Raw genomic sequence first — 24950 nt, 5'->3', positions numbered from 1 at the left:
AATTACCGGCGGGCGCGGGCCCCCCTTTATGGCCTTCTGCAGCCCTTAGCTTCCCCAGGCGCCAGGTCACAATTTCTTGTCGCAATTGCGACCTGGCGCCTGGATTTTGTCGAGGCCTGATCTACACACATGTGAAATCTTCATTTGCAAAAAAAATAAAAAAAAATCAATATTTTACATGCAAGATCAAAAAAATAATACTTTCTTTCTATGATATATGAAATGAGCTATTCATTCCTGGGATTATCTACAATGTATTGAGGACAGTAATACAGTTTATGGTACTATGACCAGGCTTGTCTTGGATCAAATATAAAACTCTTCCTCCTCTGTGCCACCAGGTTCTGTCCCCTGCTTGCTGATCTCCACAGCATTCCGGCAATGGCTTTCATTGTCTTTCTTGAGTTCTGTCAGAGAAGTAGAGCTGGAGATATTGGGCAACACTGAAGATATCAAAGAACAGGAAGACCTTTCAGAAATGGAGTGAAAAGATTCATATGAAAGCTCACAGAGCTTATGTTTTACTGTTGGTCCACCCTCACCATGTGAAGGCAGAGAAGGTTCTAAGTCACTGGATAAGCCATCCAGAGGTGAGTAGGCCGACATGACAGAGAGGTCTGAGCTGGAAAGCTTCATTCCTGTGTCTACGTCAGTCTCTTGAGCCCCCTCCAGGTCGTCAATGTTGATCCGCGGGCTGCTTCGCCACACCGGCATCTGAAATGTTTGGGGTTCGTTTCTGTAAAACTGAGGGGGCTCGCTAAAGGGAAAGGATTCACACGAGGGGAATGAGCTCAGCGTTGGTAAACACAACAGTGACTTGCTGCGCTGGAACCATTGCGCTGTGCTGCTGCCACTCTTAGAACAAGGTGGCCCAACGTTGGTTTTACAGAAGTCTTGGCTGGAGCCATTGATGCCTGGAACTTGGCCATTAGTTAGATAAGTCTTGGCTTTCTCATATTTCTGTTTTTGATGGGAAGGAATCAGGTTGAATGGCGTCCCGTTACCATTTCTGGATAAGTAGCTTTGATGTTTCCACACAGATTTCCTGGTCAAACTGTGAACCTGCTACAAGGAGACAGAAAATGCTGTAAATTTGGTCATAACCCAATACAAATTGAATTAAAGTCATCATAATCAAGAAACTTCAGTTAAAATGGGTATTTAACTTTTTTTTTTTTTAATTACCCTCCCCCCACACTGCATACTAGCGCCTTACCTTTTAACCAGTTCTAGTCTTGTCCATGTAAAAATCTTATTTATTTTGCTAGAAAACTACTTAGAACCCCCAAACATTATGGGCCAGATCCACAAAGCAGTTACGCTGGCGTATCTATTGATAGGTTGCTCCAGCGTATCTTTGTTTTGTATCCACAAAACAAGATACGCCTGAAGCTGGGCTAAATCCGACTGGCGTACGTCTTAGTACGCCGTCGGATCTAAGGTGCATATTTACGCTGGCCGCTACGTGGCGCTTCCAACTTATTTCTGCGTTGAGTATGCAAATTAGTTAGATACGCCAATCCAAAAACGTACGTCTGGCCGGCGCATTTTTTACGTCGTTTCCGTAAGGTATTTTTTGGCGTAACGTTACCCCTGCTATATGAGGCGTAGCCAATGTTAGGTATGGACGTCGGGCCAGCGTCAAATTTTCCGCCGTGTACGTCGTTTGAGTAAAACGTTCGCGAATAGGGCTTTGCGTAGAATGACGTTCACGTCGAAAGCATTGGCTTGTTGCGGGTTAATTTGGAGCATGCGCACTGGGATACCCCCACGGACGGCGAATGCGCCGTTCAGAAAAAACATCATTTATGTTGGGTCAAGACGTATTAACATAAAACACGCCCACAACTTAGCCATTTGAATTGCGTGCCCTTACGCCGACACATTTACACTACGCCGCCGTAACTTACGGCGCAAATTCTTTGTGGATACGGGAAATACGCTGTAAGTTACGGCGGCGTAGTGTATCTGAGATACACTACGCCGGACGTAAAGAAGCGCCGCGCTACGTGGATCTGGCCCTATATCTTTTTTTTTTTAAGTAGAGACCCTAAAATGGTGGGTGTTGCATATTTGTATGTCACACACAATATTTGCACAGCAGTATTTCAAATGCAATTAAAAAAAAAATACACTCTAGTGAATTTCAATGTGCAGAAACACAATATAATACCCAATTGTTTTATAAAAGATGATACCAAACATGTCATGCTCTAAAACTGTGTACGCCCCTGGAACGGCACCAAACTACAGTACCTACAAATCTTCATAGGAGATCCTTTTAAAGCCTTTACAGCATGGCTCGACAAACCAGGGCACCAGGTCGCAACTGCGACTAGAATTATCGACCTGGTGTGGCACAGCTGGGGTAACCTGTCTCCGTGTGCACCCCCCCTCCCCGCGATCGTGTCAGCCGAGCCGGCCGGTAATTGAGGCCGCGGCTTTGTGGCCTTTGCTTCTTTCTGGAATCTGGCGCCCTCTTGTGGTGGCCTGGATAGAAGAAGATCCTGGACTGCCGCACTCCTTAAAACGATGTCTTTATTGTACAAATGAAAAAAAAAAAAAAAAAAAACTACTAGTAAGCTTTACATGATGTGAAACATGTCAGCCCCCTTTTTCTGTTGTTCACTTCATTTTGACAGCATCGCTTTGGTTGTTTTTTTGGATTTCATTTGTACAATAAAGACATCGTTTTAAGGAGTGTGACAGTCCAGGATCTTCTTCTATCCAATGCACCTGTGCATAGCCAGCACCTTTTTGGTTTAGTGGGACGGAAGCAAAGCCAAGGGATCAGCAGTTTTTAGAGCGGTATCATCTCTCACTCTTGTGGTGGCCGTTGGTATTACAAGACAACCAGCAATGCTAATGGATCTTCCCTGCCTGTTTTAATTGCCCAACAATCTCCTTCTCTTAGAACCCCCAAACAATATATATATTTTTTATTCTAACACCCTAAAGAAGAAAATGGCGGTCGTTGCAATACTTTCTGTCACACCGTATTTGCGCAGCGGTCTTACAAGCGCACTTTTTTGGGAAAAAATACACTTTTTTTATTTAAAAAATAAGACAGCAGTAAAGTTAGCCCAATTTTTTTTATATTGTGAAAGATCATGTTACGCCGAGTAAATTGATACTCAACATGTCATGCTTCAAAATTGCGTCCGCTCATGGAATGGTGACAAACTTTTACCCTTTAAAATCTCTATAGGCGACGTATAAAAAAAACTCTACAGGTTGCATGTTTTGAGTTACAGAGGAGGTCTACAGTTAGAATTATTGCTCTTGCTCTACCAATTACGGCGATACCTCACATGTGTGGTTTGAACAACACTTTCATATGGGCGCTCCTCATGTATGCGTTCGCTTCTAGATGCAAGCTGGGCGGGACGGGCGCGTTCCTGGCTCCTAACTTTTTTAGATGACTCCTAGATTTCAAGCAAATTTGTCAAGCCCTGCTTTACAGTTTACCAATTTAGAGTTACACAGGAGGTCTGACACTAGAATCATTGCTCTCCCTTTGACACTCGAGGTGATACAGTAACTCACACGTGTGGTGCAATTGCCAGTTACATATGCGTGCCGGACCGACATTCGCGTTCACCTATGTGCATGAGCACGAGGGGACAGTGGAACTTTAAAAAAAAGATTGTACAAATTTTATTACTCATTTTAAAAAATGTTAACACTGTACTGTTAATATTATTATTTTTTATAAACTTTATTGCTATCACAAGGGATGAACACAGGGTTGGACTGGCCATCGGGACTACCGGGAGTTTCCCGGTGGGCCGATGGCTCAGTGGGCCAGTTGTCACTCAGGGGCGTCGGGAGGGGGTGGCTAAAGCCCCGAATGGGTCCCCAAAAAGCCCGGAGTCCGCCCTGAGTGTAAACATCCAGACCAGTGATGATTGGTGGGCAAGCGGGGGCGTGCGGCCGCAGTGAGAGTGGAGCTGTCAAAACGATGTCGGGGATGGGCGGGGCCAATATGCGGGGGCACCCCCATCATCAGTGCTTGGATGTGACAGCTCCACTCTCACTGCAGCAGCAAGCCCGATACCAATGTGCGGGGCTCCTTTCCTCCAGTACATTTGCAAACACTGCCTGTATACACTCTGACAGTCAGAATGTATACAGGCAGTGTTTGCTATGTACTGGACGAAGGGGGCCCGCACATCGATATCGGGTCATGCGGCTGCAGAGTCTGACTGCTGGCTGGGGAGGAAGGTGGTGGCCGCACCTGTTGCCACTACTGCAAGTAGGGTGGAGTGCACTGTGCAGGGTGACAACAGTGAACCTGTTGAACATCCTGCCTGTGTGTCCTCTCCCGTGTAACTCCTCCTCCTTCCCCCCCACAGCCGCTCTCATCCATACAATAGAAGACTGTCCGAGCAGAAGTTGCTGTTAAAAAGTTAAAAAGCCTGTGATTGGTTGCTAGGGGCAGTCCTAGCAACCAATCGTCTGTCTGTAAAAGTTGAACAGCTCCCGCCTTCTGCTTGGACGCTTCGCATCCTCTGAGTGTCTTCTCCCTGCTGTGTAAGGTAAGGGAGGGGGCACTGACATAAAGGGAGCTGTGTTTTGTTGCAAAGGATACCAAAAAGAAGGGGACTGTGTAAGGAGGGGGGTCAGTGTTTGTGTAAGGAGGGGGGGTCAGTGTTTGTGTAAGGAGGGGGGTCAGTGTATGTGTGAGGAGGGGGGTCAGTGTTTGTGTGAGGAGGGGAGGGGGGTCAGTGTTTGTGTGAGGAGGGGGGTCAGTGTTTGTGTAAGGAGGGGGGGGGGCAGTGTTTGTGTAAGGAGGGGGGTCAGTGTTTGTGTAAGGAGGGGGGTCAGTGTATGTGTGAGGAGGGGGGTCAGTGTTTGTGTGAGGAGGGGGGTCAGTGTTTGTGTGAGGAGGGGAGGGGGGTCAGTGTTTGTGTGAGGAGGGGGGGCAGTGTTTGTGTAAGGAGGGGGGGGGCAGTGTTTGTGTAAGGAGGGGGGGTCAGTGTTTGTGTAAGGAGGGGGGTCAGTGTATGTGTGAGGAGGGGGGTCAGTGTTTGTGTGAGGAGGGGAGGGGGGTCAGTGTTTGTGTGAGGAGGGGGGTCAGTGTTTGTGTAAGGAGGGGGGGGCAGTGTTTGTGTAAGGAGGGGGGGTCAGTGTTTGTGTAAGGAGGGGGGGGGGACAGTGTTTGTTTCAGGAGGGGGGTCAGTGTATGTGTCTGATTTTTTTTTTTAATATGCAGCGGGGGGGGGGGGGGGGGGGTAAATGCACTGCCGCTGGTCATAGTAACTGATTTATTAGACCCTTTCACACTGAGCCGCCCATAGCGTCGGCGGTAAAACGCCGCTATTTTTACCGCCGACAATTGCGTATAGTTTTTGTGTGTGTGCAAAAATTAAGTGGGCCGGTCTGGATGAAGTCCAGGGCCAAATTTTTGTCCCAGTCCACCCCTGCTTCATCGCAACCCTTGTGATAGCATCGGCTGTGACAGATCCTCTCGAAGGTGAGATCTGGGGTATATTAGACCCCATAGTTTTCCTCTGGCCTCCGAAAACATCAGATCAAACCGAGATCGGTTTGATTTGAAGCTTTCACAAGTCGGTAATGGCTTGTTTGCATGGAACTGAAACCGGACGTGATGCAATACGATTGCTGTGTAAAGTTGAGGCAGGTCAAATAACGACTAACTTTGCGACGGGAAACTAGACTACCGACGACGTAGCAAACGCGAAAATCCGTTGTGGATCGCTGTAACTCCTAATTTGCATACCCGACGCTGGTTTACGACGCAAACTCCCCCCAGCGGCGGCCGCGGTATTGCATCCTAAGATCCGACAGTGTAAAACAATTACACCTGTCGGATCTTATGGATATCTATGCGTAACTGATTCTATGAATCAGTCGCATAGATACTCTGAGAGATACGACGGAGTATCTGAGATACTCCGTCGTATCTCCGCTGTGAATCTGGCCCTATGATCATCTCTTAAACGACACAAGTTTAGGAGATATTCCTCGTACCTACTGGTAAGATTTATTATAAGCTTACATGTATGTGCAAATTGTATATCAGAGTTTACTGCTGCTTTAATTTTGTATGGTCAATGAAAGGCTGAATGAAGTATGGACTTCTCTTACAAACACCAGGGGTATATTAAGCCCATCTGAATTTTTAGCTGGGTCCTACTGCCATGGAGACTGCAAAAAAAATGACACCCTTTTTTGACCTTGTAATAATGACTCAGATGCCCAAAACACTGCTGATAAGGACATTATATTTAATTTCTAGAAGCAATGGTAGCGCCTCTAATATTATAAAGCAGTTGTGTTATGTATCCGCTTTTGGCACTTTATAGATAGGAGCAAATAAGCAACGATCTATGTGTAAGCCCAAGATAATGCATGCCTTGTGCTCATTATGTACCTAGTATGGGGCACCTGCTCCCTCTAGTGGCTGCACATAAATGAAAGTTATCCACACTGAAGAACAAAATGCAATATATTGCAGGATCCCTGATAGCTGAGAATCACTGGCGGTAACTACAGCAAAGACCAGGGAGGTGGGAAGGAGGTCCAGTGTTAGATCATCTTTACGCTTTTTCTGTAAAGTGTACCAACACTTTAACAGTCATTAGATGTGGCTGCATTTGTTTTCTTTTTTTTTGTGTGTTTTTTTTTCCTTATTTTCACCTGGTAATTTAGCCAGCAACGCGATGATGACGCGGCGACGTGCGCGACGCTGGAAGGCAACTACTTCCACGCATGCGTCGAATCATTACGACGCATGCGAGGTATGGGAGCGGACGGATTGATCCGGTGAGTCTGTACAGACGACCGGATCAATCCGCTGGACACGATTCAAGCGGATAGATTTCTTAGCACGCTAAGAAATTTCTATCCGCTTGAAATCGATCGGCTGGACGAATCTCCGCGGAAAAATATCCGCTAGGCCGTACAGACGACCAGATTTGTCCGCTGGAACTGATCCGCGGATCAATCCCAGCGGATAGATCCGGTCGTCTGTACGAGGCCTAAGAGATATTCATTTTATCTACAGGTAAGCTGTAGATAAGCTTACCTGTAGGTAAAAAAAGGCATACATGACTTTACTACCGCCTTAAATAGGAAGCCTGTTCTAAAAAAAAAAAAGCTACATTAGAAACTCATAACAACTTAACCCCGTCCTGTCCACTTTGGCATCCCTTTACCCGGGTTTGTACGCGAGGGGCGAGAAAGTCTGCCTAGTCATCTGTTCACCGTGATTGGCGGTCACAGTGATCACATGATTGGGAGCTAGTCCTACCAGTGCCTGATTATTAGTACAGACCGAGAGCTGTCCTTGACCAATCACATTTTTCACTAACCCAATAATGTATGCGAGCACTGCACAGAAACTCCAGCAGGTGGTGCTATGTAGTAAGGTCGAATAAAAGAATATGCTACAATACGAAGCTTATATTCTATATCAGCCTTTTTTAACCTTTTTACATGGAGAAACCCTTGAAATAAGGCCACCCATAGATGATTAATTTTTTTTTCCGTTCAACCTGCAGGGTTAACAAGACTTGTTAAATCATGTTGCTAACACATCAAAATGCATGTTAAAGCAGAGTTCCAGCCTATAAAAAAAGAAATTTTAAATCACACGCACAAATACAAATACTGTAGCTGCTGACTTTTATTATAAGGACACTTACCTGTCCAGGGTTCCCGCGATGTTGGCACCCCAAGTCGATTTGTCGGCTTCGGGTGCAGGCTCTGGCATTGCAATTAAGGCAAACCAGCCTTCAGGCTTCACAACTGGTTTCCTACTGCGTATGCGTGAGTCGCGCTACGCTTTCTGATTGGTCCCGTCGTCTTCTGGGACGCACACAGGTCTCAGGAGGAGGCAACAGGGGGGAAGGAGAAGGGGCTGACGCAAATGCAGAAATGAAGTGCCACGGGAAGGTAGGATGGAAGTGCAGCTTCAAAACAACAAAAAAAGTAACAAAACGATAAAAAAAAACAATATCCAAAAACGTGTGTGTGTGGGGGGTAGGGTGCTCTATTGTTCTGGACTTAGTTGCATTTTAGCCTGGAGCTCCGCTTTAATACACCGCCATTGACCAATATGGCCTTCCGAATGCACTAAAACCGAAAGAAATTATATTATTTTTCAAAATGCAGCACTGAGTTGGGAACAGACAAAATTTTAATGGGAAGCTGGACACAACGTATTAAAACGCAACTGTGTCAATGACCCCTAAACTATACATTAGCTATACTGTACAACATACAAACTGGTAATTTCTTTTATATCCGTCTCAAATTCAGCTTTAATAATAAAGGGGTTCAACTGCCAAATCACATTGGAAATGAATATCTGCTTTATTTGAAATCACACCACTGATGATAATGAATGCTAGGATTGCTAATGTAAAGGATTTGGTAAGATTAGTGTCATTCAGTAAATTGTTAGCTTGTCAGTAGTCACAGAAGATTATACTGTATATTGCTACAACGAACACACAGCACAGTATTCAGTAGACGCCAGTCTTATGGGCAGGGGGTTTTGTTATACTAGGCATCAAAATGTACTTAAACAAAAAAAAAAGAATCATCATCTGCTCATATATTTATTATGAGAAACATTAAATGGACATTTTCAGCTCAGTGACTTTTTATTAGTGTTTTATTTTACATTTACTAATTTTAGATCTACAGTACCAGTGCTGTCACATAATACTGGCTAATCAGCTGGGTCATCTATGAATTGCTATTTGTTCCACCTGTGGGGAGTATGTCATACCCTTCTACATTAGGTGGGTGAAGGTGCAGAAGAATACACCAGCCAGATCACAGAAGGTTTAGAGCAGGGGTCTCCAAACTTTTCAAACAAAAGTGCCACTTTATTTCCCTTCTGACTTTAGGAGGGCCGGATTGGGGCCAGCAAGGGAAGAAAAAGTCACGGGTCTGGCATCAGTGAGAACATATATGGCCTCAGGGTTGGTGGTCAATAGGAAGAGAAGATTCCCCCTATTAGTAGGAGGAACAGTATCCCATCATTGGTATCAGTGGATAATATAGTGCCCTATTGTTGGTGTCAATAGGAGGAATAGTGCCTCATGTCAGTGGGAGGAATTGTGCCCAAAGGGCCGGATAAAGGCTAGCAAATTGCCACATCTGGCCCTCGGACCACAGTTTGGAGACCCCTGCTTTAGAGGGAAGAAGCTGGGCAGTAACCAGCACATCAGTAAAATATTGACGCAGATATCTAGAGTTGCCAATGAGGCCAACTGAAGTGGCGATATGGATAACAGATATATTCTATCCTAAGTGCAGCCCGGTAACACTGAGACTGATAAAATCACAGACATAGCCTTACTGAAATTCCTGCCTAGTTACTGCGTGTCGGCAGGTCAGAATCCCCTTATAGGGTATACAGGCATACCCCACTTTTAAGTACACAATGGGGTTTATTTACTATCGCTGGAGAGTGCAAAATCAGGCTCACTTCTGCATAGAAACCAATGAGCTTCCAGGTTTTATAACCAGGCTTAATTGAACAAGCTGGGGTTAGACGCTCATTGGTTTCTATTAGGGCTGCGGAAATTAACGATTAATCGTTAATTTTTGTTGATCGATCAAAATTATTTTGATCGATTACTCACCTCTCCGCCGTCTTCCGAGTCTCTGCTGCCTCGCCTATAGGAAAGTCTGCGGCTTCGGCCTAGCTCCGGAGCTGCAGCCATCTTGGTCCACCTGGCGGCGGCCTAGGTGAGCTCCTAGAACGGCGCGCTGACGTCATCACCCCTCAACTGCTCATGGATCCAGACGGAGGGGGTCTGCCGGCTTCTATTCTGGTATGTCTGCTGTGGGGGGGAGATGTCTGATATTACAGTGGGGGGAGATGTCTGATATCACAGTCTTCTTTTATAATTAATCAAAATTAGTCGATTAATCGATTAAAAAAAGAATCGATTAATCGAACACGAATATTTTAATCAGTAACAGCCCTAGTTTCTATATGAAGTGAGCCTGATTTTACACTCTCCAGCGATCGTAAATAAACCCCATTGTGTACTTAAAAGTGGGGTATGCCTGTACCATTCTCATGGGTGGATAGATGATCTGGCGTGCCCCTTTATAAGGTGGGAATGGTCTGGAGTTCAGGGCTTACTTGGAGAGACTGGTTGACACCACCAGTAAAGGGAGTACAGCCGAGGGGTTCTTCAGGGGAAGGTCTGTGGAGAATGTTGGCCTTAACTTCCGGGAACCTAGCCAATGAACTTGAGCTTGGTCATGAGTAAACATTGCTCTTCCACGGTTTTGCAAGACTCGGTGATCTGACTGACATGTTTTTCCTTGCCATTATCTGGAAAGTTGTTACCACTTTTGCAAATAGAAGTCTCTGTATGAGGCTCTCCTGGGAATGAAGTGTTAAGTACACCCAATGTATGGGGTGAAAAGATAGGCACTTTACCTGTGCAAACCTGGTCAGCTCTGGTGTGGGAGGTGACAGAGGAATAGGAGTTCCCCCACCTGACGATGAGAGAGAACCCCCTTGTGTACTATGTGTCAGTTGGCCCAGGCCCCTGTGTTCCATGTGCCCTGGGTGGACGGTTGGGCTTTTGAAGCTTCCAGGCCTATGTGAGAGTACTCCACACTCACACTGAAGGGGTTGATGTGTACAGTTATCAGGAGAATGAGAAGGAGAGATCTAGTTGCAGCATCCGTGCATGTAAACAGTATGTGGGTATGGACAGAATACAAGCATGATGCCCTGCTAAAGTACAGGCGGAGACCAGCTGCACATGTCTACCATGTAGAAATAAGCTGAGGCTTACATGAGCCTGTGGTACCAAAATGGCCACATCCACCCCTGTGTTTTTTATGACAGGGTCTCTTTAAATTCTGTTATATGTACTTTTTTTGTGTTTAAAGCGGAGGTTCACCCTAATAACATGTATATCTGACCAACTTCCTTATATTCGTAACAAGTACAGTCCGCAATTTTTTTTATGCTTCCGAAAGAAGCCGAACATGCATAGTGCAGGCGCCGTATAGAGCCGACTCACATCTCTGCATGATCGGCTTCTTTCGGAAGCCCCGTAACTCGTGCGCGCCTACGCAATATGGGGAGCGGGGCCTTATCTCCCAGGGGGAACAGACGTCAGTCATCTGGGCGACCTCCCAGATGAAAATCCCCCTAGACATAGAAACGCCTACTCCTGTGGGGAGAAGTAGATTTAAAAGATGGATTACAAGGTAGGTAAAGCAAAAAAAATAAAAAAATGCGGACTGTACTTGTTACAAATATAAGGAAGTTGGTCAGATATGCATGTTATTAGGGCGAACCTCCGCTTTAACTAGACTGTCACACAATCTAATGCACAGAATAATCAGCCATGCCCATGATATGCAACTAATTAGACTTTAAATGACTGATATCAGAACACAGAAATACTTTTTTTGGCTGATGCTACGAGCTAAGTACGTTGCACATTATGTACATATTTTTTAGGAATTCAACCCTAATACATTAATGGAAACTGTGTAAGAAATGTGCAAGTAGACGAATGCATGGCCAACTTTTCTTATTAACAGAGGATATGACTTCTAAGCGCCCAAAAAATAATAAGTAGTTTTCCAAACAGTGTGCTGTCAATATATTTAGCACATTCTAGATGTCCTCTGAACCCTGAGGGTGATTTCTATAGCAGCCCTCACATAAATATAAGAAGATTTGCAATGACTGAACAATTTCCTAAATAATATATTCAGCAGGTGGCTTAATCATATTTGCGCAGTTCACAAGGGCTGCTTAATAATGTATGAAAATCTAACCAAACAAAATGTACTTGGAACGTAGACATCAGTTACAAATATAAGGAGACAAGATGTGTCTGCCGGCAATAATCGCTATGTAAAAGAAGAAAAAAGAAAAACACAATATCAAGAAAGGCGACTAACTCGAAGCAGAACTTTAACCATAACAACTTAAAAAATAATGTTCTTTAGCAAGGAACATACACTCTGCATTAATAATTATGCTACCAAAGTTAGTGTGTGCTGTAAATTGCCTCCAACATTGCTCCTGTTTCTGCTTGCTGGAGGCTGCCATTTTGTTGAAGCCTAGAGCCCCTGAACTGCAGGAAATCTTTACACTGTCAGCAGATTGGCCTCTAGAAGTTCGGCACAGTGCCTAAAAATAGAGAGCAACCGAGCATGTGCAGATCAGGGTGAGACAGTGTATTACTAGATTTTAAATAGTATAGACACTTATTTTTAATTTTTTTATATACCCGCAAAAAGAGCCAGCCTGAAGTCATCTAGCTGGGCTTCATTTTCTGATTAAAATAGTATCGAGACTGGGTGAAACTCCTGCGCTGTCTTGGATAGGTGAATGGGGGAGAGGGGAATGTGGGACGTGAATGGGAACACTGCAATAGACAAAGAAAGTCTATCCTAATTAGACAATAAAAGATAATTTGCAAAAGGTGATGAGGTCTGCGCTGTGAATGATTACCACTGTGGGCAGGGGAGAGAGGAAGGTGAGGGGAAGGTGAGGGGAAGGTGAGGGGAAGGGTTGAAGTCAGGTGGGTCTCTGGAGCAGTAATGAAATCACAAAAATGGTAGAGGTGCAGTTGCAAAGTGGTGATTAAATCAACATAAACTAGACAAAACTGTGCATATCACTGAAGAGGACCGAGAAAAAACTACAGTACATATATCTGACAATCCCAAGTTAGATGAAAAAAAAAACCAAAATCAAATTCCAAAAAGTGCTGTTGCAAGAAAGCATACTGAGTAAATAATCAAAAATAAAGTTCCAAAGCCAATGATGAATGAAGATGTGCGGGAAAATCAAATCCAAATGAATGAAGATGTGCGGGAAAATCAAATCCAAACAAGTGCGCCCACACCGTTAGTGATCCAAGCAGCTTACCTCCTGGTTATCATTCAACAACCCCAAAAATGGGTGCTCTGGCCTTTCATTTGGTGGGGATCTTCCTGGTGAGTCTCAGTAGTTGGTCATGTATGGAAAATATATAATAATAAAGATAATGTGGCGTGATGCTGGTATCACATAAATAAAACAAAGGGGGAGCTCTGTATAAGGTGGATGGAAACTCACACAACTTACACGACCAACTACTGAGACTCACCAGGAAGATCCCCACCAAATGAAAGGCCAGAGCACCCATTTTTGGGGTTGTTGAATGATAACCAGGAGGTAAGCTGCTTGGATCACTAACGGTGTGGGCGCACTTGTTTGGATTTGATTTTCCCGCACATCTTCATTCATTTGGATTTGATTTTCCTGCACATCTTCATTCATCATTGGCTTTGGAACTTTATTTTTGATTATTTACTCAGTATGCTTTCTTGCAACAGCACTTTTTGGAATTTGATTTTAGTTTTTTTTTTCATCTAACTTGGGATTGTCAGATATATGTACTGTAGTTTTTTCTCAGTCCTCTTCAGTGATATGCACAGTTTTGTCTAGTTTATGTTGATTTAATCACCACTTTGCAACTGCACCTCTACCATTTTTGTGATTTCATTACTGCTCCAGAGACCCACCTGACTTCAACCCCCCCTCCCCTTCCCCTCACCTTCCTCTCTCCCCTGCCCACAGTGGTAATCATTCACAGCGCAGACATCACCTTTTGCAAATTTTCTGATTAAAGTTTCACTTTAAGCTGGCAACATACTTATTGAAATTCAGATGGTTTAGCAGCCACCTGCTGAATTCCAATCAGTGTGTGACTGTCCAGGGGGGCTGGGGGGCCGGCAAACATCAGATGTTTTTTCACCTTAATGCATAGAATGCATTAAGGTGAAAAAAACATGAACCTTTACAAGCCCTTTTATGCCGGGTACACACGATCGGTTAAACCGATGAGAATGGTCTGATGGACTGTTTTAATCGGTCAAAACCGATCGTGTGTGGGCGCCATCGGTTATTTAACCATCGGTTAAAAAAAAGCCAACTTGTTTTAAATTTAACCGATGGATTCCTAACCGATGGGAAAAAAAACGATCGTTAGTAGGCACAACCATTGGATAAAAAGCCACGCATGCTCAGAATCAAGTCGACGCATGCTTGGAAGCATTGAACTTTGTTTTTTTCAGCACGTCCTTGTGTTTTACGTCACCGTGTTCTGACACGATCGTTTTTTTAACCGATGGTGTGTAGGCGCAACGGACCATCAGTCAGCTTCATCGGTTAACCGATGAAAACGGTCCATCAGACCGTTCTCATTGGATTGACTGATCTTGTGTACAGGGCATTATACAACTAATTGATCATTATCCAAGGGGCTACAGCTGCTGATCAGTGTATTCTGACAGCAGTGGGTCCCTCTGTAAGAATACAATCTCCCAGTGGGAGATGGAGAAATCTTTTTTTTTTTTTTTTGTCGTTCAGCCCACTGGTAAATAGCAATATATAAACTTTTTATTTTGGGGTTTAGATATGCTTTGAAAGTCTTGCTGCTTCATGACGAAGAAGATTTGACAACCATATAAGCATGGAAATGTTGTGTAAAGCACCAATCAGTACCAACTACCAAAGGCTACAAACACAATAAAGGATGGGTTATATTCTAAGGTGTACCATGTTCCACCATGCGGCCAAAATAAATACTTTAATGCCTCGTACACACAATCAGACTTTTGACCGTGCAAAAGTCAGCCGTGAGTCCTTCGGAAAGAAAGAGAACACGTTCTCTATCTAAGGTCCGTCGGACTTCCGAGAAAAAAAAGTCAGATGGAGGCTACATACGGCCGGACTTTCCGAGAAAAAAAGCCCGTCTGACTTTTTTTCTCTGGAAAGTCCGGACGTGTGTACGAGGCATCACAGGAACTCCCTATGTTACTAGAACATCAAGTGAAGGATACTATAGCTTAGCAGCAGCAAATCCAGGCAGGAACAAATTAGGGTAGACACCCCTGATGTTCCTTTAACTTCTGCTCCGGATATAACTTGATTCCATATAATTCTACTCCTGTCTCTAGTTTGTTTGACATCCAAGAAAGGAAAAAAAAAAGTTCCACAATGCAAAAGGTTTTCTTTCCTACCTGTATGGAGGCTGGAGGTTCCAGGGTATTATTTGACAACATTTCTAAGTTTAAATAAAGGGTGGTATAGGGAACGGGAGGCAAAGACTCATATCTAAAAGTGTATCTAAAACATTGTCATTGGGGCAAAAAAAACACCCATCACTTTTTTTTATAGTTATGCAAAACATCCATCATAAAACCTTTGAGTTGTTCTGGGAATAGGAGTTGAGGGGACATTTTCAAATGGAGACACTGGTTTTGGTGACAAGAACCTTGCCTATCTACTTGATAGGACACAGACAGAATATCTCTCACCAGAAAATCCACCCAATGGAAGACAGACAGCAATAAATAAATTCCACTTTTTACCACGGTTTTAGTAGTTATACTATCCTTTCCCTCAAAAGCAACCCCCATCATATAGGTTTTCTTCTATTTTAGGATTATAGGCTCATTTACATACTGGGGGAGGAAAACTTCCACTGTATTTCCAGGCCTCTCGGATATAAGCACTACAGGGCTTATAGTTACAACTTACAACACTGTAGTCATATCTCCAACTCCCTCTACCTGGCCATTCACAAAGCAATGCCTGGGGCTTGTCCTGACATTGCAGTCCCTATCCTTGTTTAGGTATCATTTTTATTTGGTAGGATCATTAAAGGAAAAACCTGTACTACCATTACTGGCCTTCTTATAAAAATGCTGGATGCCTGTACAAAATTCCTGACGTTTACACATTCTGAGCCACTGGTCTGAAATAGGCATGTAGAAAATGAAATCAGAATTTAAATAATCAGTGGCTTAGAAAGTTCTAAATAAATTATAGCCAGTCAATTTTTTTTTAACCTCCCTGGCATGATTCTTTCAGAAAAAAGGTGCTGAAAGCGGTACCATTATTTGCAAGGAAATTTGGCGTTTTATACTGTACGTCTGTAATTTTTAGGAATAACTCACTTAAATCTGACCAAACAAGAGACTAGTAGGCATCCCGGGTATGACATTTTTTTAAAAACAAAATTATAAATTATAATATAATAAATAATTATAAATAATTATAACAAATAATAATATAATTCTAATAAAAATTATTCAATAATGTAATCAACTCAAAATCACTGAAATTCGCTCAGTTGCAGAATTGTCGCTGTCATTATTTTTATTTTTTTATGACTAATTTCCCCACAAATCGCTATCGCACAATTCTGCAAGTGATTATAATTTATTATCGCTGTTTTCTAGCTGATCTAAAACCATTTTTGACATAAAGGGACACTTTTGGTTGCTATGGAGAATCTACAGTTTGCAGGCAGAAAGAACAGTTTATTATATAAAAGAACATGTAGGGCACTGGACAGACCACTAGGGACAAGGGGGTGTGTATTTTTTACATACAGTACTGTAATCTATAAGATTACAGTATACTGTATGTAATGTGTTTGTTTACGTTTTTGAATTTGGCGCCATTCTCCGCTCCCGTGCGTCGTAACGTCGCAGGGAACGGAGATCGGCGGCACAGGAGGACACTGTGTGAATCGAGCGAGGTCCCGCTCGCTCACACAGCGCGGTGGCATCGCTGGATCCAGGGACAAGGTAAGTAACTTTGTCTGCTGCTGCAGTGAGGCAAACCCGAGTCTGACTCGGGGTTACCGCTTTTGGTATGAAAATCTCACCCCGAGTCAGACTCGGGAATACCGCCAGGGGGGTTAAAGAAGATGAACATGGCAAAATTTAGATTTCTCTCCATTCAAGTTTTCTTTAATTTCATGTGCTTCCATCTGCCAGACATTGGTGCTCCAATATCAGATTGTCATGATCACGTGCTCCTGCTCCCTATTTCAGCAGCCCAGTTAGGTGATTGATTTACTCAGCCACCTGACATAAGCAAACTGAACACTCTATCCCTCGCTTGTGATAGAGACAGATCTACCTGTATTGTTCTAGACCAGGGGTGTCAAACTCAATTTCATTGTGGGCCGCATCAGCATCATGACTGCCCTCAAAAGGGCCGGTTGTATCTGTGAGATTAGAAGTCCAGCGCATCCCCTCCCCATATATTAGATGTCAGGAGCCACCCCACCATCAGAAGCTGAGTCCCCCACTCTCCCTTACATCACAGTGCACCCCCGTTCCTTATGCTGCTGCTGGGAAGAAGCTGGATGCATTGCTTGAAAGCAGAAAGTAAGGGTCTAAAGGAGGACCAGGGGTGGGCTGGAGCTCTCCTGCAGCTGCAGGAGAGGTGTGAGGGCCACATGAAATGGCCTGGAGGGCTGGATTCGGCCCACAGGCCTTGTGTTTGACACCTGTGTTCTAGACCAAGCCCCTGTTAGTCTGCCTGGTTTGTTGTTGGATCCCCTGTGTTTGACCTGGATTGGACTGGATTATCCCCTGAACACAGCCTGCCCTTCTACCTGGAACGGATACTGGATTATCCCCTGAACTCAGCTTGCCTCTACCTGGACTGTCTTTGAACCACGCTGTCTGCTAACTGCAAGTAACCTGTTGTTTGTTCTGTTCGCGTCTGCCTGACTGGGCTGGCCAGACACTATAGCATTGTGTTCAAGTCCTGGGGGCAACCAGCCTGCTTGCCTTAAGGGAAAGGGGGCTGCTATAGGTGAAGCGCACAGTAGCCAGCTATAGTGTCTGACCACCTGCATTGGGATAGACGTGACATTTGTGACACAGAGTAATGCTGATGACTATCCAGTATCTCACCAATCTGTACTCGTTAACCACTTAAGGACCGCCGCCTGTACATATTCGTCGGCAGAATGTCACGGCTGGGCAGATGGACGTACCGGCACGTCCTGTACATCTACCCAGCCGTGGGTTGCGGGCGGTCCGAAGCTCCGGGACCCGCACGCCGCTGGGGTCCCGCGATCGGTACGCGGAGCTGAAGAACGGGGAGAGCTGCATGTAAACACGGCTTCCCCGTGCTTCACTGTGGCGGCTGCATCGATCGTGTCATCCCCTTTATAGGGAGACACAATCGATGACGTCACTCCTACACCCCCTACAGTTGTAAACACACACTAGGTGAAACATAACCCCTTCAGCGCCCCCTGTGGTTAACTCCCAAACTGCAACTGTCATTTCCACAATAAACAATGCATTTTAAAATGCATTTTTTGCTGTGAAAAGGACAATGGTCCCAAAAATGTGTCAAAATTGTCCGAAGTGTCCACCATAATGTCGCAGTCACGAAAAAAAATCGTTGATCGCCGCCATTAGTAGTAAAAAAAAAAAAAATATTAATAAAAATGCAATAAAATTATCCCCTATTTTGTAAACGCTATAAATTTTGCGCAAACCAACCGATAAACGCTTATTGTGATTTTCTTTACCAAAAATATGTAGAAGAATACGTATCGGCCTAAACTGAGGGAAAAAAATGTTTATATATTTTTGGGGATATTTATAATAGCAAAAAGTAAAAAATATTGCCTTTTTTCAAAATTGTCACTCTATTTTTGTTTATAGCGCAAAAAATAAAAACCGCAGAGGTGATCAAGTACCACCAAAAGAAAGCTCTATTTGTGGGAAAAAAAGGACGCTAATTTTGTTTGGGAGCCACGTCGCATGACCGCGCAATTGTCAGTTAAAGCGACGCAGTGCCGAATAGCAAAAAGGGGCCTGGTCCTTTACCTGCATTTTGGTCCGGGGCTTAAGTGTTTAAATAAAGATGTATGTTCCCATTCAACATGTCTAAGTTCATATTTACCTGTAAAAGTATTTTATTGCCATCGTGATCTTCAGTTTGCCATCTGCCTTCACTGATTGGGCTGCACTGATTGGGCAAGAGAGGAATCAATTGTCCAAAGTCTTTTACTCTAAACTCCAACAACGAAGACTCTAAAGGCACTGGCGTTTGTCCCTTGAGAAGTCTTTTTAAGGAAAATTCAATATCAATGTCCATATTGGAGTAGATTGGAAATACACAAAAATCTGCTTTCTTCTTCCACACAGACTTTTTCAGGATCAGCTCATACATTTTCATCATGTCTGCAAAATTCTCATAGCTGCAGTAGATAGTGAAGCGGATGATCTCTTTCCCATAATGCACCTGTCTGATAGCCCATAGCGGGGTGCCGTATGCCAGAGTGAAAAAGTCTTGGTTGCATGGCATGTAAGGTAAAAATCTGCCATGGACTCTCTCTGTGTGATGGAACTGCCAGGGTGTTTTTTTAAAGCATTCATGAAGATGTAAGATTTGCTCTTCTCCATATTCCTCTTGTAAAAATAATATCACAGCAAGGGCAGGCTGGCACGAGAAGCCCTTATTCAGCTTCCTCTTCTTGGAAATCCTTCTTTCTGAAACACGAAACAACTGCAAATCAGGATGAATCCACGCCAAGAGTTTATCAATGGCATCCTGGAGACATTTTGATTCTCCGGGGTCTGTAATAATATGGATACTGACAAGGAAAGGGTCTTGCAAATCATCTACTGACAGCTCACCTATTGAGATAAATAAAAAATATTAGGGACTTGTCTTCCAGAGTAACATATTTTAGAATTTAAGTCTTCCCCTGAAGTATATCTAGCCCCCGAATAAAAATTTCAATAAATAAATCATTTATATTACAGCTCACCAGTCTTTAGAAATGGTGGCTGCATTAGTTACATTTTTTCAGGCCTTTTTTCCTTTATTTCCCTAGAAGATTGCAGATAGGCAGGTAATAATCCTTTATTGCAGAAGATACATTTTTCTGAGCATGTAGCAAACATTTCTAATACCCATCAGACCTGCAAAGCCTCAGAAGAACAATAATAGTGTTTGGTACGTGACTGAACTAAACAGCAATGAATACCACACCTAATAATCAAGCAATTCTGAAGCTTCATTGGGGCATGTAGGGCAACCCATTCAGGTGGATGGGCTGCCCTATGTGTGATGAGTGAAAATGCTCCAAAACACTTCCCCGCCTCGCTAAAAAAAAATGCATGTGGGAATGTGAGTCCCTGCTATGCAGAGATGTGAACAGGGCTTGACAGCTGAGTGTTTCTGTCCACTCCTATGTACAGTACTTGTATAAAGATGGCCATACACTATGCGATCTGATTGTGCATTTAGTGAGAAGGGTGATTACTGAATGATTGCATTTTATTAAAAAAAGTGCAGCTGGGAATGGGAGGGTGGATGATGCAGGGTGTATGCTAATGAGGTCAGCTGGTCAACTCCTGTGTCATGACTTAGGCCTCGTACACACGACCGGACATGTCCGCTGAAACTGGTCCGCGGACCAGTTTCAGGGGACAGATCGGATCGTGTGTACAGGCTAGCGGACAGATTTCCAGCAGACAAATGTTTCTTAGCATGCTAAGAAACATGTCCGCTGGAAAGCTGTCTGGCGGACATGTCCGCTGGTTAGTACACCTAACCAGCGGACAGATATCTCTCGCATGCGTCGAATGGATTCGACGCATGCGTGGAAGTATTTTACTTCCTGGTTTGGTGACGTGGCGGCGTCAACGTCACCGCCACGTCAACGCGCTGTCTGTCCGAGGGGATTTCGGTTTGGTGGTGTGTACAGCCATCAGACCGAAATCTCCAAGCAGACATGTCCGATGAAAATGGTCCGAGGACCGTTTTCATCGGACATGTCAGATGGTGTGTACGAGGCCTTAGTCTGTAAGGACGTAAGACAGAAGCAATATATACATCTGGAATCATTGATGTAGGACACTAAGGTACGTGTCTGAAGATTTTATGGAAAGCTTTGATATTTTTGCAAAAAAAGTACATGAATGCTATATTGGTGCATAGGGGAGCTGGAATTAAAAAAAAAAAAAAAGCCTTTAACCACTTCCCGTCCACGCTATATACCCGAATGATGGCTACAGCGCGGACCCTCTAATGACGTCCTCCCCTTCGCGCGCCCCAGTTGGGCGCGTGCGGCGTGATCACCCGAGTCACTAAGACTGGGGTGATCACAAATCCGAGTAAGGGGCCAGTCATGGCCCCATACCACGTGATCAGCTGTCAGCCAATGACAGCTGATCATGTGATGTAAACAAAGCTTGGTATTCAGTGCCCACCAGTGCCGCCTTATCAGCGCGGACCAGTGCCGCCTTATCGGCGCCCACCAGTGCCACCTTATCGGCGCCCACCAGTGCCACCTTATCGGCACCCACCAGTGCCACCTTATCGGCACCCACCAGTGCAGCCCATCGGTACCCATCAGTGCAGCCTTATCAGTGTACATAAATGAAGGAGATTTTAAAAAATATTATTTTTTTTTAACCAAAAATAAAAACAGCAGAGGTGATCAAATACCACCAAGAGAAAGCTCTATTTGTGGGAAAAAAATTATAAAAATTTAAATTTGGGTACAGTGTTGTATGACCGCGCAATTGTCATTCAAAGCTCAAGATTGGTCTGGGCAGGAGGGGGGTTTAAGTGCCCAGTAAGCAAGTGGTTAAAGTCCAATTCATGTCTTCCACAGCCAACCACTACATATCTAAACTGCAACTGGGCTTTAACATACCCCTACTCTACATCTAATATTAATCATACATAAAAGATAATTTCAGACCTGATTTGCAGATACTCAGCCCACATATTGGAAATGTATAATCCCCCTCCCAACCGTTATCTGATTGGAGAGTGTTAGACTGATTGGAAAAGGAAGTTGCACATTGGCTGTAACTTCTCATCTATGGGAATTTATCTTTGTTCTAAAAAAAAATGATCATTGAGGGTGCTGATTTTTTTTGTCAGTCCACCTATGTTCCAAAAAAAAAAAGCTTTTATCTTTCCTGATTAAAAATAAAGGGTCAGTTGATTGACATCAGGAGAGGATTGAGATGTAATTGGCACAGACAAGCCTGATAATGTGAGCTCTGGAAGGTATTTTCACCCCGTCATCTCACTTTCTCGGTGCCTCAGTGTGATCTGCCTCGGGCTGTTTAATAGTGTGAAGTAGGATAAAAAAACGAGTGCTTTGTGAAATCTGTCAGGGACATTAGTATTCTGAGGGAACGTCTGAATGTGTCATCGGGCTAGATGGTAAAACAAATAGCTTCAGAAGACCACCGTGGGACTGTACAAAGCCATCATTAGAAGCTAGAGTTACATAGACAGCACAGAAAATCTGCTTTTGTTGAGCCCTGGCAAAGCTGAGCTTGGAGCCAAGAATAAAGAGCAGCATAGCTAATCAGCTCGTTAAATAGAGCACTGTACACTTCACATCATCACAGGCACTTCTCTTGTGTTTTATTTTCCTACCTGCAATTAAGTGACTTTTCTAAGCTTTGTTCTCTTGGTGTGCAAGTCGCAATGAAGGGGCAAAGCCAACTATTCACGTCTTTACAATCTGGATGTTTACTAATTTGGGGTAGTTCCGAAAGCTTTGAAATCTGTTCACATCAGGGTTCCTGCCTGATTACAGTTAAACTTTTCATTGCGCATTTCCTTGATACACAAACTTTGCTTCTGACTTCTAATTACAGTTATACAAATAATGGCAAGATGGGCAAGAGGTTCAGTTCATAGTGCAAGTGTAAAAACACACATATGTGGTGCTACACCTGCAAGAGCTGCAGGATTACTGTCCATGTCTTCCCCACAATCTTCGGCCCACATCCAGGCACACAGGCTTATTCACATGTTTCATCAATGACCATTCTAGGGTTGTCGTTTTTTTTTTTGAGAACTTGGGTTGAGGGAATTAGGTGGAATACGCTAAAAAACAAGAACTATGTACACTTGGGGACTTCTTCAGGACAAGCTATATGAAAGTCTGTGTTTGCAGCAAACAGCGGACTTCTGCTTTAACCACTTGCCGTCCGCCAATGACAGATTGACGGCTGCAAAGTGGTTGTAGAATCCTGACTGGACGTCATATGACGTCCTCAGGATTCTGAGCCGCTGCGCGCCCCCGGGGGCGCGCATCGCGGCGATCGTTGTTGCAGGGTGTCAGTCTGACACCCCGCAACACCGATCAAGGTAAAGAGTCTCTCACGGAGACTCTTTACCACGTGATCAGCCGTGTCCAATCACGGCTGATCACGATGTAAATAGGAAAAGCCGGTAATCGGCTTTTCCTCACACGCGTCTGTCAGACGTGAGTAGAGGAGAGTCGATCGGCTGCTCCTGTGACAGGGGGGGTTTGTGCTGATCGATTATCAGCACAGCCCCCCCGAGGATGCCCACTGGACCACCAGGGATGCCCACTGGACCACCAGGGATTAAAAAAAAAAGTATGCCACCCTAGACCACCAGGGATGAGGAGGACACAAAAAATGGATGCCAATCAGTGCCGCAATGGATGCCAATAAGTGCCTACAATGGGCATCACTGATTGGCAGGCATTGTTTGGCACTGATTGGCATCCATTAGTACATTACATACAATAGTGCCCATCTATGCCCATTCGTGCCACCTATCAGTGCCCATCCATGCTGCCCATCAGTGCCCATCCATGCCGCCAATCAGTGCCCATCCGTGCCGCCAATTCGTGCCCATCCGTGCCGCCTATTCATGCCCATTCGTGACGCCTATCAGTGCCGATCTGTGCCGCCTATCTGTGCCCATCTGTGCCACCTATCCGTGCCGCCTATCCAAGCCCATCCATGCTGCCTATCCGTGCCGCCTATCAGTGCCCATCCGTGCCGCCCATCAGTGCCGCATATTAGTGCCCATCAATGCCACCACATCAGTGCCACCTCATCGGTGCCCATCAGTGCCGCCTTATCAGTGCCCGTCAGTGCAGTACCATCAGTGCCCATTAGTGAAGGAGAAAACGTACTTATTTACAATGTTTTATAACAGAAACAAAACAAAATTCTAAATTTTCGGTCATTTTTTTTTTTTTTTTGCAGAAAATTAATATCCCAGAGGTGATCAAATACCACCAAAAGAAAGCTCTATTTGTGGGTACAAAATGATAAAAATTTAGTTTGGGTACAGTGTAGCATGACCGCGCAATTGTCATTCAAAGTGCAACAACGCTGAAAGCTAAAAATTGGTCTGGGCAGGAGGGTGTATACGTGCCCTGTATGGAAGTGGTTAAGATAGCAGTAGTAGTAGTAGCTGTTGTAGTGAACTATGAGCCCCTTTTAGTAGAAGATTACTGGACAAAGCTTTTCAGAACACCAGTCAGTGTTCCCTTTAAATAAGCCAACGGCTGACTTTCTCTAGCTCAAGAGGGGTGGCAAAAGCACAAAGGTCCCCAAGATCTCATAAGCGTCTGTACTCACACAAGGCCCAAGGACAGCTCATTGCCTCCTTCTATCTTCTGCGGACAGCCTCCCCTCAGTCAGCTTTCTTTAGTTCCAGGGTCTCAGCATCCAAACCCTCAGGTTGCCCACCTGAAGCCTTAGGACAACAGACATAACAGCAGCTTTGCCTAGGAAGGCAGCGTGCCCCTGCAGGCTGTACTTATCCATACACATTGGCAGAATGTCAGCCGGCTTCTTTTGAACCGACCAATACCACCTTGGCTGTGTATACGGGGCTCAAGTCTAATTATCTAATTTCGAGCACCTATCTAAAAGGGTGCTACACATAGATATGAGAGTTGATCCAGTTTATTTCAAATGTTGTCTGTGAACTCCATGTGATGCCCCTGCCCAATCTTTTTCAGGGGAACACTGTTTTCCAAGCTAAAGACCAGAAATTATATATTCTTCTGAACAATCTCTGCATATTGCATGGACATGGATAGTTGGGGATAGGAATGAGGTTCAGCCCAAAGCAGGAACTGAAATTTGTATGTTCAGTGCTTGCAGATCAGCCAAATAATTTGGTTGGTTGGCGAGCCTAACATGCTGCTGCAGAAGCAGCAGGCAGTAATTAATTTATTGTTGGTACTTCTTTCACTCTGCAAGTCCTGCTTTATTATAACTAAGTGATAAGTGCAATACCTTCCTCAATTTCTATGGGTCATTTTGGGTCTTTGTTTTGTTATTGTTTGTTGGTTGGTTGC

The 24950-nt window shown here is 44.3% G+C and overlaps 1 protein-coding gene across 2 annotated transcripts in view; it reads right to left on the bottom strand.

Moving 5' to 3' along the window:
• Window positions 1-238: 238 nt before the first annotated feature.
• The window catches only part of FAM124A (family with sequence similarity 124 member A), a 114308-nt gene continuing 89596 nt past the window's right edge, over window positions 239-24950 (bottom strand). The window contains exons 3-4 of one of the 2 annotated variants that reach the window (XM_040340326.1): window positions 18743-19479; window positions 239-1062 (exon numbers count right to left, since the gene is read on the bottom strand). In XM_040340326.1, coding sequence (XP_040196260.1) covers window positions 307-1062; window positions 18743-19479 — 1493 coding nt within the window. In that variant the 3' untranslated portion in view covers window positions 239-306. Of the gene's footprint in view, window positions 1066-18742; window positions 19480-24950 lie in introns of both variants that reach the window. The other variant, XM_040340325.1, reaches the window with a different exon arrangement.

This window comes from Rana temporaria, chromosome 2, assembly GCF_905171775.1.
Source record: "Rana temporaria chromosome 2, aRanTem1.1, whole genome shotgun sequence".
In the NCBI taxonomy this organism is placed as follows: Eukaryota; Metazoa; Chordata; class Amphibia; order Anura; family Ranidae; genus Rana; species Rana temporaria.
This window is presented reverse-complemented; position numbering and strand designations above follow the sequence as displayed.